This window comes from Crocodylus porosus, unplaced genomic scaffold (assembly GCF_001723895.1).
Source record: "Crocodylus porosus isolate Cpor-Errol unplaced genomic scaffold, CroPor_comp1, whole genome shotgun sequence".
NCBI lineage: Eukaryota > Metazoa > Chordata > Crocodylia > Crocodylidae > Crocodylus > Crocodylus porosus.
Window position 1 is genome coordinate 1,798,996 of NW_017728905.1, and position 13,090 is coordinate 1,812,085.

Below are 13,090 nucleotides of genomic sequence, written 5' to 3' on the forward strand. Positions count from 1 at the left end.
TATCTATGAAACCTATGAAATCTATGAATAGGAGCTCCATGACCAGGAGCAGCCAAGCAGCCAGCACAGAGGCTAGCTGGACTGCCAGAGCATCTAGGCCCTAAGAGCATCCAGGAGCAGCCAAGAGGCAGCAGGAGGGGAGCACACAGGTTAGCTGGACTGCTGGAGCAGCCAGGCCGTTAGACAGCAGAGAGGGTCCTTCGTGCCCCTGGAATGAAGAGCAAAAGAGGGATGTGGTACATCAGTGATGCTCAACCTGCGTGCCCAGCAGGCTGAGCCAGCACCCAGGGCAGGCGGGCAGGTCCCATCCAGCTGTGCAGAGGGGGGCAAAGAAAAGAACCTGGCCCCAACCTGGCCTGGGGGGGAACGGGGCTTGATTCAGCCCTGTGGAGGGGGAGGTGGCATGGCCCCTCCCTTGATCCGGCCATGGGGAGGAGGGGATATGGCCCGGCCCCAATCCAGCTGCAGGGAGGGATGACTCTGACCTGGCACATAAGGTTTGGCAATTCGGCAGGGGGGAGGGTGGCCTGTGGCTATACTAATAGCCACTGAACCTCCACTGCCAAACTCCCTGACCATTGGGGACCCCCACGGGTCAGATGCAATGGCTTTATGGGCCACAAGTTGAGAGATTATAGTGAGCCATACACAGCCCCTGCCTGTCCATCCCCATCAGTGCCCAGCTTCCAGGGCATCTCTGGTCCTGTCAGCAAGAAGAGGCTCCCTGTGCACAGCTCGGTCCTCGACAGGAATGAGCCCCCCCCAGATTTACAAGTGACCCACAGTGCTGTTGTCAGCCTCCCTCCTGCATTGCACCAGCCTGGACAGTGGCTCCATCTGCCCCCACCAGGAAGCCGTGTGGCCAGCGCCAGGCGTTCAATGACTCAGGTCCTGGCAAATCACAAGGGTGGCATATTAAAAACCACCACGTCTGAACCATATAACACGTTTCCCTTGTTGGGATTTGCCTGGGTGCCGTGTTCTCAGGCATTTTCCCCAAGCAGCCAGGCTAGCGAAGCACAAATGCCCAAATTCTCTTGCAATCACAGGATTGCAGGAGCTGAAGCTTTAAGACCAGGACTAATTAGTTGGCAATACGGGAAGGCTGCCTAGGTAAAGATCCCCGTGATCCTTCTGCGATTCAGCCTGTGCTCCCCTTGTCCAGAGATGGGCCACTGAACTCCCTCAGGATGGAGGGCACTCAGGACATTGCTCATCCCCTGGTTTTCAGCAGATTCCTGCCAGAATATCACTTTCTGCCTAACTTTGGCCCTGATCCAACAGCCGAGCAGACCTCATGCCTTAGTAGATCTGCACTGATACCCAGTGTGTGCTGGGGTTCACTCAAGCAGATCCTGTCTACTCTGTAGCCGCCTGAGTCTTGAGGGTGCTTGTCACGCGGAATTTCTTAAATCCCCGTTCGATTCATTTCTCCATTGATCACTTTTGAGCCTTTATCTGCTTTGTCAGTTCATTTGGATTAGAACGTGATCTTTGCACCTGTCGCCTGCCCCTTGCTTTCCAGTCTCCCTTGCCCGACTGAAGAGGACTCACGATACTGGGCAAAAGAGATCGCTTAGTAGAAGGAGGATCTTGAACGCAGGCGCAGTGGTCTGTGTTTGCTGTATTATTTATCTTGGCAACATCTGAGATGTGGTTTCTGCTACAAGAGGCCTACCGGCTAAAACCTCAAGGTTGCAATGCTTGGGCAAGTGCTTTGTTCTGTTGCTGTGAGCAGTCTTTTCCCGCAGGGTGAAGTGTACAAGTATTTGGAGGTGGCATATTAAAAATGCTTATTTAAAAAGTACTTGCCCTCTCTGAAATGTCAGGGAGGGGAAAGATCAGTCTCTTCTGCGAGGACGGAAAGCAAAATGCTGAATTGACAACTGAAGACACCCAAAACATACATTTTTCCAGGAGTTATGAAGCTCCAAGGTTACGCCGGGACACTTTGACGGAAGGGGATTTGGGAACCAACTCAGTGAGAGTTCAAATGCTTCACTGAAACAGTAGCAAACTCCCTTGGGAAATGCACTGAGAAGTACCGGAGTTAGCCATGTCTATGTGAAGTTAGGCAGAAGACAGAGCAGTGTGGCCCCATATAGACCTCAGGGTGCCGCGCCACCCTGGGGCACCGCAGGGCACTGCAATATTAGGCCTTCAAACACCTACACATGATACACAAGATAAACCCAGAGCTTTCCCATGGGAATCCAGAGTGTCAAACCCACTCTGACCCGTTGTGGTCTTTCTGAGTTCTTTGCCAAGGAATCGCATTATTATTTTTCTGTAGTCAAGAAATGAAAGCTAAAAGCTGGCATTCTCGGAAGGGGGTATTGAATCTAACTTACAAATAAACTCTTTCAGAGAACTCTGAATGAGTTAGTTTATAACCCCCACCCCCAACAGGTTAGTTGTTGTTTAATGAACTGGTTGACTCCACAACTAACTGAGACCAGCTACGCTCGCAAAGCAGCTATCACAATTAAGAGCTCCAACCAGCTATAAAATGGACCTCAAAAATGTGGACTGACTTTCTAGCTGGTTGCTATCCTGCTTTAATTTGCACGCAAAGCAAGAAATACATTGAGTGATAGCAATCTGCAGGTCCGCCAGCATCCCAGGGTGCATTGCTCCATCTCCAGTGTAAACATCTCTGAAAAAGAACAAAGTGGAAACCCCTGCCCCCACATAGATCTGAGTCCTAGACTCAAACCCCCCCACCCAGCAGCACCCAGGAACAGGGTGGGGGCAAGGAATCCCTCTGTGCTTGCTGCTGCCCAGGAGACCAGAGGCTCGCTGCACTTTTGCAGGGAAGTGGGGGGAATTTTCCCTTGCCCCCCTCCCCCCAGCTTGCTGCTGTGCAGGAGACCTGGGCTCTGCTCCAGCCCAGCAGGGTGTCCCAGGCTCCATGCATGGGTCGGGGGACGATTTCCCCTTCCCCCCAACCCAAGCTTGCTTCTCCAGGGAAACCCCAGGAGTCCTGGGGATGACTCCATAGTAGAATCACCCAATTCCTTCAGTGTTGCTGCTGACCAGTGAAAGCTTCCCCAGCTAGTTAGCAGCAGCAGTGCAAGCTATTATTCCTTTTCCACTCCTCCTGGCAGCCTGCCGTATGCACGTGTAGCCAAGCACATGGCACAATGTCCTCATTGCACAAGGAAAACAATGCCGCGATTGGAATAAGATCTAGAGTTACCATAAGATGCCACAGTGCCCTGCCTTCTGCCTAAATTTCATACTGCAAATGAGCAAGATCTAACAGGGATTTAGTCTCTTTGGGGTAAATGCTTGTTCCTGTAAGGCACAGCTGTAGGATGGGATTCACAGACGCCCCAGAAGCAGCTAGAAGGAAAGTGCAAGGCATGATCCCCTCTTTCTGTGCAAGATGGAATCGAGACAACCAGACCCTTAAGGCTACGAAACATCCATTGAAATCAATGAGAATCACTTGGAACCCGATCATTGGGCCCACAAATAGAATAATACAAAAGGAGGACTGGAAGGGACCTTAAGGAGGTCACATCTAGTCCAACCCCCTGCTCAAAGCAGGACCAGCCCTAGCTAAGTCATCCCAGCTAAGACTTTGTCTAGCCTGGTCTAAAAGCCTCCAAGAATGGAGGACTTTGATTGATTGATTGATTGATTGATTGATTGATTATGATCCCTTCCCTTTCAGTTAATTTTCTATCAGAAGCACTGGTCCTTCCTATTCCAGCTAATGGTAGCTTGAAAATGAATTCAAGGAACACATCAGTGAAAAACACATCAGGGAGGAAAGTTAGTTTGTGGTTACTTTTGTCTTAATTCACCAACTTGTGCGTGGTCTTTGTTAGCATGGATCCCATAGAAATAATTGCATATGGAAACTTTTTCTGACTCCAGAAAGAGAGACTGGTTTGTTAAAAGTTTGGACTGGCTAAACACTTCAGGGTCCCTCCTAGACAATTCCAGCATTCTGCACATTTTTGTTCTAAATTGCACTTGTAATATTGCTTTCCAGGGGCTCCTCCAATCACATCTACACTTCTTTGAGATCAGGAAACAGCACTTATTCTTAGGAACTTTAATTCACTTAAGAAATATTGATGGAGTAAGTTGTTGACATAGCAAACTTGGAGCCTCCTGCTGCTTCATAATCTCCAAGGTGAAAATGAGTCGTGCTAAAAATACCTGGCAATGGAAAGTAACTCTGCAAAGCAGCAGCTGGCCACTCTCTGAAAATATACCTGATAATAGCGATTTGATTTCTGTTATAGTCTCAGTGTCAGCCACTCATTTCCATTCTGGCCTAGTGGTCTCGATGTCAGGCAATAGCATGTTCCCAAAAGCAGTACTGCCAACTTATTTTTGTTGTTAATCCCCCATGCCAGCTCCCAGGACCAGATGGATATGGGAGATTTTCAGCTTTCACTTCTTTTCCATGGCAGCAGAGAAAAGCTTGAGAATGTATCCTGTACTCTACAGGTCCCAAAATCAGAAGAGAAATTAAAAAAAGAAGACCCCCTGTATATTTTTGCGTTTGAATATTTTGATTTTGAAGGCCGACTGGTGACTTTTACATGCCTGTTTTTTAATGCTTAGGGCTGGGGAGACTACAGGTTGAGCATATATTTGAAACCCAATTTACTTTAGCTTTGAGATGAACTAGTTCAAGGCCTTTTAGCCCCAAACACAGTGTTTTAATAGGTGTTTAGACAACGAGCGTCTCCAACTTGTTTTTGACTTGTCCACGATCATCTCTCACTCTGAGCAGTAAGGTGTAGTTGCCGAAGCAGGTACTTGGCATTTCTAGGGGCAAGAGGGATTAAAAATGGTATTCCCTTGTCTCTCTTCTGCCTTTTCAGCTATGAATTGCCTGCATCATACTGCAGTCAGGGTGTATGAGAGACTTGACAAGCTGGTGCAGAACAAGCAGCACTCAAAAGGTGAGCGGGCTTGGTCATGGGGAAGTGTCAGTGATTAGGAATTTGCTGCCTCGACAGGAAGCAAAATGGCAAAGCTTGCCCTTAAGTCAGGAAATGTGGCTGGGCGGCAGCTGCCAGCAGCTGCATGGGAAGGAATCTGGAGAAAATAAACTGAAAGGGAAAAATTAGACTTTGGGACTTGATCTTGAGAAATGCTAAATGCATAAAACTTCCATGGGGCTCCCAGGATCAGGGCCATGTTCTATAAGTAGTATCCCTGGAGCTCTGCCGGCAACCAAAGAGAAGCATTAGCTTTACAAGTCAAGTGATAAACATTTCAGTCCTATGCTGATAGAGGATCTGCAGACTGGGGGGTGAGAGAATGGATTTATGCTCTTTTTACTCACTTCCCATGTTCAGAGACAACTTATTTCCCTGCCCCCCCGTGTTCCCCCCCCCCAAAAAAGAAAAATATTTGGCTTCTTTTTCTGCTTCTGTTTCATAAAAAAATGCTTTCTATAGCATAAAAAAATCCAAAACATCAAGTCTCTTTTTGCTGGGAGAACTGGGAGCTTTCTTGGTTCTTCATTGCAAAAGGAGGGAATTCAATCTTTGTTTCTTCCCAATTATATTTTGAGTGTTAAATAGGTTTTTAATACGGAGATCCAAAAGCTAAGACTTCTAGACCTTCCAGATGAGTATCACTTTGTCTTCTCAGTTAATTAGGTTTCACGTCTTTATTATCTGTGATGCCACAATCCAGATGTCCTTGAGATCTTCCAGGAAAAAACAAGTTAGACAGAAACTGCATTTCCAATATGAAAAAATAAGCAAGCAGAAACTGCCCCCCATCCCCTCATCCTGTTCTGAGCATGGACACTCAGGCTGCCAATATGCATCAAAGAGCAGCAAAAAAAAATAAGCCACAGACCTATTTTCTGCAGGTTCCCTATAACATGGAACCATGTTATAGTCATGCCCAAGTATTTGGATCCAGGCAAGGGTGATAGCAAACCCTCATCTAACGTCCTGCTTGCAGTCGAGATCCTTATTACTATCTTGCAGAAGTCCCAGCCAGGGATCAGAGCCCCATTGTGCTAAGAGCTGAAAAAATCCACAAAATAAGTCTCTGCCCCAAACAGCTAAAGGGCACATTTAAGGTATCTGGGTCCCTCCGACTGCAGATAGTCTCCTAGTGGATTCTCAAAGAGCTCAGACATCCAATATCCAGTGACGAGACAGAGGGGCCAGGCAGATTTAAAACCCCCACAAAGCACATATTTGCATCTGCTTTTCCAAATCCAGCCCTTATGTTCTAAGACAGAAGACAACACACAGATACAGACTGAAAGCAGAGCACAGGAGACCACTGAGATGGGACTGGTTGCTTCCTTTAGAAGGACAAAAGCAAATCTGCAAACCCAGTTTTCTCATAGCTGCCAAGGACGTGTGCAGGCATTTGTTGCTTCCCTGCAACACACCTGTGGAATAACTAAAGGCAGCTCTAGGCAGATGTTTGACTTCAGAAGAAGCCAAATCTCGGGGAAAATTGCCACCAGGAATTTGGGCCCCTAGTCGCTTATTTTACAGGAGCACTTAGGACATAAGCAGATAAAGGCCATGCTGCACTTGGTGCTGTGCACACAAGTAGTGACGCCTACCCCTGCCCAAAAGGACTGATGCATTTTCCTTCTTCCCTCAGCTCTTCTCCTTAAAGAGCTCCGCTCCATTTTTCGGGAGCAGGTCCAGATGTTGCAGAAGGCCATAATCGAAAGTGAGCTTTTCCCAGTTCCTTTCCCAAGGTCAGGCCGTGGGATGAGGTTCCAGTTGCCCACACCTTTGGGTGGGTGGCTGTGGGGGTAAACAGGGAGGGAAAGAGTGCAAGGGGCAAGACTGAAATTGGGGAAATGATCAGGTTTGTTCAGCTTATTAGAGCGAGGGCCAGAGTCCATGATCAGTGCAAAGGGCTCAGTCTGAGTGCTAGGCAGCTGTGGTGCAGTGGGAGGGAGGGAGGGAGGGCAGGCTTGGGGGAAGGGTGACCCATTGGTTAGTGCCCTAACCTAGGACTTCCATCTCAGGTCCCCTTCGTGCCAGAGGTGCCGTGCCCTTAGGGCCTGTCTGCGCTGCCATGCAGAGGTGCAAGGGCAGCTCCCATAGCCCTGCCCAAGCTGCTGTTAGCCAAGCTGGCTTAGGTGGCAAAACCTGTAGCTGCTGGTAACACAGACTGGGAGACAAGACCCGTCCGGGGCATGGGCTGGCTCATCTGGTCTGAGCTCCATGCTGCCACCGCTACCCCATTAAGTACCTGTCCAGCTAGTCCAGGGGTGGGCAATTATTTCCGGCAGAGGGCCGCTTACTGAGTTTTGGCGAGCCATCAAGGGCCACATGACAGGGAGTCAGGGGCAGCTAAATATTAATTTTCTAAATTTTGTAGGGGCCCCGCGGGCTGGTGGGCTGCATCTGGCCCACGGGCCACATATTGCCCACCCCGAGCTAGTCTAAAGGCAGCTTGACGGTGCGCACTGGCATTGCAATCACCCCTCTGGATTGCAGAGCAGACAAACCTGATACCTCCCGGTACCTCAGGTCCGTGGCATGGGGATAATGGCACTGCCCAACCTGGCAAGCTGATCTCGTACTAAAGGCAGAGAGGTGCTCAGGGATTATACTGGTGAGGTAGGCACCATGCATAGACAGTGCCTTTAGTGCAGGCTGTTGAGGGACAGAAGATGAAACAAAGGCTCCTCTCTCCTGATCGGCTCTCTCTGCTTTCCCTAGGCAGAATGAAGTGCGAGCTGCATTGCGGTAAGTGAAGGGAGCTCATTGCTAATGATCTAGATCAGGGCCTCCACACAGCAACCTCCCTTGGAGGTAGCCAAAGCAGGGCCCTGGTGACCCCTGAGACCTCCTTGCAACCCCAGGTTGGGAATCCCTGACCCAGCCAGCAGCACAGGGGTGAATCCGCAGGTCACCCGGGGTGAATCCACTCCTGGCTGCCCAAGTCAGTGACACGTCTGTGCTGATTTCCACAGGGCAGAGGCGTGAGCCCACCCTGCTCAGCTCCAGCTGAGCCAGATGTTATCGCATAGCAAATATTTGTCATCAAGGTCTATCTTGCTCAGTAACTTTCCTTTTTGTATGCTGCAGGAATTGCCCAGTATGACACGGTCTCATGCACTACCTGCGACTTCTCCACAACGCCCTGCTTTGGATATAACTGCGAGTAGGGAGCACTTTTTATATGGAGCATGCGTCCGAGTGAGAATTGCCCGGCACTCCTCCCCGGCCTTTGCCCAGCTATAGCCATAATTGTCTAAGCAGGGGGAGAGGAAATTAATATTCAATAAGAACAGAGCATTACACATGCTGGGGATTAGCCAGGTGCTTTCCGTTTCCCCTGCACCAACAGACAAACACTCCCTAGCAATGTCCCTACCTGCAACTCTAAGCATCTTTCATCCGCGGGTGTATTCACAGCCTCTCTTTCTTTGCTAGGTCATCGGAGGAGTGGCAAGAGGCTCTGAAAAGCCTTTTTGCCTACATGTAAGTGCCATTTCAGCACTCAGCTGTGCAGGCCAGTTTCTAAGGCTGTGTCTGCACTAGGAGAGAAAAGATTTAATATGTTATGCACGCAGCATTATCTTAGAGAACACAAACCCTTCAGAGCAAAGATTGGGCTTGTGCTGTTAATTCATCCCATGGGGTTTTGATCAGCTTCCAATATAGGACCCTGATCCTGTAACCTTTGCTCATGTGAGCAAGTGTGTAAACTGGAATGACTCCAAGCCCAGGTATTTGCAGAAATGCTCGTCAAGCCATAAGTTTGCAGGGGGTGCAGCAGGGCAGGAAACCAGTCCACAAACCTACCTTTAACCCTTTCAGTCCCATCTAAGGGTTCAAGTGCATGGGGTCGGGATGTTGCTCTGAGGTCTCCTCACAGCATGGGCGCAGAGTGGCAATAGGGCAGTGGTGGCTGCTTGCTTGCCCTGTTGCCAAGAATGTGGAGCTGTGACACTATCTGGAGTCCCGGGTCTAGTTTTGGGTCCCCTACTGCAGAAAGGATGTGGACAAATTGGAGAAAGTCCAAAGGAGGGCAACAAAAATGGTGTGGACGCTGGGGGACATGACTTACGAGGAAAGCCTGGGGGAACTGGGCTTAGTTAGCCTAGAGAAGAGAAGACGGAGAGAGGATTTATTAGCAGCCTTCAACTCTCCGCAGGGGAGGTCCAAAGAGGATGGAGCTGGACTGTTCTCAGTGGGGGCAGATGATGAACAGGGAGCAACGGGCTCAAGTTGCAGCAAGGGAAGTTTAGGTTAGATATTGGGAAGAATTTTCTCACTAGGAGGGTACTAAAACACTGGAACCAGTTACCCAGAAAGGTGGTGGAAGGGCCATCCTTGGAGATTTTCAAAACCCGGCTAGACAAAGCCTGGGCTGGGATGATGTAGTTGGGGCTGGTCCTGCTTTGAGCAGGGAGTTGGACTAGATGTGACCTCCTGAGGTCCCTTCCAACCTGCACTTTCTATGATTCTGTTGGGGTAAAGAAAATTAGGGACCTCCCAGACCAAAATGTATTAAAGCTTTCTGACCCTCTGTGGTCAGGCTTTTAATTGGGGGTGGGAGAGGTGAGGCAGGGGCCCCTCTCTGAAAGGACATGGTGGAAGCACTGCCTTAGCAAGGGGTGACGCTTTCTACCAGAAACTCTCCCAGGCCATGCGAGGTGGTGGGCTGGTGTCTTCCATCCCTGGCTGGCAGACGGCACCTACTACACTCGGCTTGGAGAAAGGGAAGCAGAAGGAACTTAAGCTGGACTCTAGATTTCCTCTTTGTCAGCTCTGAGACCGACAGTGCTAATTTCGCATTTGCATCAGGAAATCTATGTCCAGGTTCAGATCTCTGCTGCCCTGGGGTCAGTCAGGTCCAACATCGTTGGCTGCCATACGGGGAAACAAGGTACCTGGGAAAGCAGCTTTGGGGTGTCTGTGCCCTCTGCTCAGGCTGGTCCTGTGCTGGGCACCTCCCAGCCTCCTTGCATAAAGCCAGGAGTCCCAGAGCAGGACAAGGTGAGAAAAAGCCATCGAGCTGCTGGGGGAATTCCTGCAGGTCAATTTTCATTGTGGTTTTTTTTCCTTCACTCTTTTCTTTTTCAGAAAAAATATCCCTACGTAAGTTGGCCATTTCACTGATGGTTGCAAATCCACAGTAACCCCAGAAAAATCAGTGGCATTACGCCGCGGTAGCGAGATCCAAATGGAGTCCCTGCTCAGGAAGGAGGTGCTGTATCGCCCAGGGGGCTGGCAACCCAGGCCGGGATTCACTGTTATAAGGGTCTGGCAGCAAAAGAGGGCCTTCGATCAGAAGACAAGAGGGAGGGTTCGTTGCACAGGACTGGGGAGATGTGGGTTCAAGTCTCTCCTCCCTGTGTGATCTGGGAAATCTGCCTGGCTGCTTTGTGCTTCAGAGATGACAGGACCTAAGGGACCCAGAGTGACTGAGCACACACTGGCAGGTCCTCAGGGATGCAGAAATAAGGCCATGATAGGGAATAGGCTCCAGGACCCGTGAAAAGCCCTTTGAAAATGTACGGCTTCAACGATGCTGGAGGCTTTGGCTGCAAGTATAGTTGATCTTAAAACCTCTAGGGACTTTCCAAACCTAACCAGGCGCAGTAATGTAACCATCCAGCTGTTTCCCTGGTGGGTGGGTGGTGTTCCCAGCACTTCCAAAAAAAGCTGCGGGCTTGCATCTCCCTGCCCTCATCTCATCTGCCTGAAGGGGAACGGTTGGAAGTTTCCCCTCCAAGCCGAGGGGGAACTTGCTACCTCTGGCTGTTCCCTGGTCCTCTGAAGTGGGAGGGTGGTGTGGAAAGAAGCATCACTGCCCCTGTCCTACCCAGAAGAGATGTGCAGATGTTGGTCCCCTTGAGGTGACAGGATCTGCCCCTGCTGGCCGTCAGCTGTTTGAATGCCTGGGCATTAAACAGCTGCAGTCAGCAAGATCTCCTGCAGGCACACAGCTCCAAACGGGGCATCAAGCTAGGCCCGAGTGGATGAGAAGCCCCCAGCTTAGGACTCAGCCTCCAATCCTGGCTGGGAAGTTCACCCAAGCAACCACCCTTCTCCTGGGCGAGGAACGGAGGGTGGGCTGGAGCTGCTCCTGGGGACATATGAGTGCCTATTGCAGCAATGCATTCAGCACGCTGCCTTCTGCACAGCAGCTCTCCAGCAAGTCAGCTAAGCTTTTATTTTCTAATCAGGAAATCAGAAGACTGGGCTGTTACCTTGAGACGAATCCCTGGCTTCCAGTGAGTGTTGTTTCCTCTTTTTCTTGCTTCGAGAGGCCGGGCCGTCCAGCAGGCTCCCCGCAGGCAGTCTGGGGAGTCATTTGCCAGGGGAATCCCAGGCTCTGGGCCCGTATATGTCACTGCAGATGTGAGGGTACAACCAGGTCATTAGAAAAGCGGGCCTGATTCAGAAAGGCATTTAACTTCCATCCCCAACTTCTCACTGGATGGACGGGTCATTTAATGTTCAGCACCATGGACCAGGAATCGGCTCCTGTTGGCAGCCGTGTCTCCGTGTGGTGCTTTGAATAGCCACTTGCTTTGGAACCTGGGAGTGGGATGGTGCCTTTTTTAGCCCAGCCTGCCCAGACTCTTTAATCTTTGTGATGATTGTAGAGTCCGGATGACCAGCGGTGAAACACATGCCGCCAGGGTCAGAGGTTTAAGAGAAGCCCAGCTCCATTCTTTGTGCGTCCAGATCCTATTCTGAACAAATGACTTGTGTGCGCACCTTGCACAAGGGAGCCTCACGCTTGTTTGGGGCCGGCAGGCTTTGCTGCAGTCCTACGATCCTGTTTTAGTGACAGCAAGGCCATGTTCTGATTTTGAAGGACAGCGGGTAGGGTATGGCTTCATTGCTGGGGTATCGCACCACTCTCTAACAACCAACTCTGTCTTTCAGCAACTGCTCATCCACCAGGTAAGCATGCACAATGGAGAGCAATGGATCATTTTATTTTGAGGTGTAACCAGCTTCCTGATCACTCAGACTGCTGTGCTGCACAGCAAGGCTTTCCCTGGCTGCTCTCAGCCCCGACTGCCTGCGGCGATTCCTCGTTTGCCGCTTCATGGGTTAGTCTTTTAAGATGAGACAGAGGGGCAAATGTTATAGCTAGATGGTCTTCATTCCCAATCCCACATATATATAATATGTGCATGTGTGTATACAGACATATACATATATACACACACACACACACACACATGTACACACCTACATATCCCACGCCCCAGGGTGCATATAAAACCAGTGGCTCTCAACCTTTTAGACACAAGGCACCCCTCCATAACTTCTGTGAACTGAGCGGCACCCAATTTAAAAAGCATTACAGTGCTAATCTCCTTGCAGAGGGGCCAGGCAGAGTGGGTAGAGGATGATCCAGGCTGGGACAAGTCTGTGATTATCTACTTACCACCTTACACCGCACTGATCGCCTTGGGGTTGAAAATCACCAATACAGACACATTCAACAACACTAAAACCTGGGAATTCACGTCCAAAAAGTTGCGATTTTACCTTTAGGTGAAAATCTCAGAAATCCCAAACTGTTGAGCGCTCCCTCCCCCCGCCTCCAACATTGTTTCTCTATTTAAAGCATTTTAACTTTTATTCTATTTATTGAAAATGCCCCCAAGCTGTATTAAAAGGGTTAACTGAGCAAGCAAAACAGTGTTGGACTGGGCACAATTCTGACTTTTTTATTTGCCAAAAACTTTCCTTTGACCCAAAATATTTTCTGCATTTCAATCACAAGTAAACCCCAAATCTCTCAGGCCCCAGGCTTCTAGTGCTGGGCTGGGCTGTTCTCAGATCAGCATCTCCTTTCATCAGCCATTAACAAACTCCCTTGTCCCTTCAGCTTCCTGCCCTTCAGGCCTAATTTCACTCACGAGTCCGCTGCAAGTATTTTGCAGTCGGTAGCAGTTCCTATATCAGCAGGGAAGTGGAAAGGGAGGCAAGAGGTTATCCCTTGGGAGCTAAGGTTCAGAGCTGCCCAAGTGCTGGAGTCCCTGGTACATGAAGACTCAAAGCCCCAGCAGTCTGTACTGTGGGGATGCAACAAAACCAACATGGGAACAAAATCATGCCATGAGCATCATGGGGTATCGAATGTGGCC

General features: G+C 49.8%; 1 protein-coding gene across 1 annotated transcript in view; it reads left to right on the forward strand.

Annotated features, from left to right (window-relative positions):
• Window positions 1-8,134, forward strand: part of IZUMO4 (IZUMO family member 4) — a 9,220-nt gene extending 1,086 nt beyond the window's left edge. The window contains exons 2-5 of the mRNA XM_019556960.1: window positions 4,848-4,928; window positions 6,610-6,681; window positions 7,686-7,712; window positions 8,055-8,134. Coding sequence (XP_019412505.1) covers window positions 4,848-4,928; window positions 6,610-6,681; window positions 7,686-7,712; window positions 8,055-8,134 — 260 coding nt within the window. The remainder of the gene's footprint in view (window positions 1-4,847; window positions 4,929-6,609; window positions 6,682-7,685; window positions 7,713-8,054) is intronic.
• The last annotated feature ends 4,956 nt before the right edge of the window (window positions 8,135-13,090 follow it).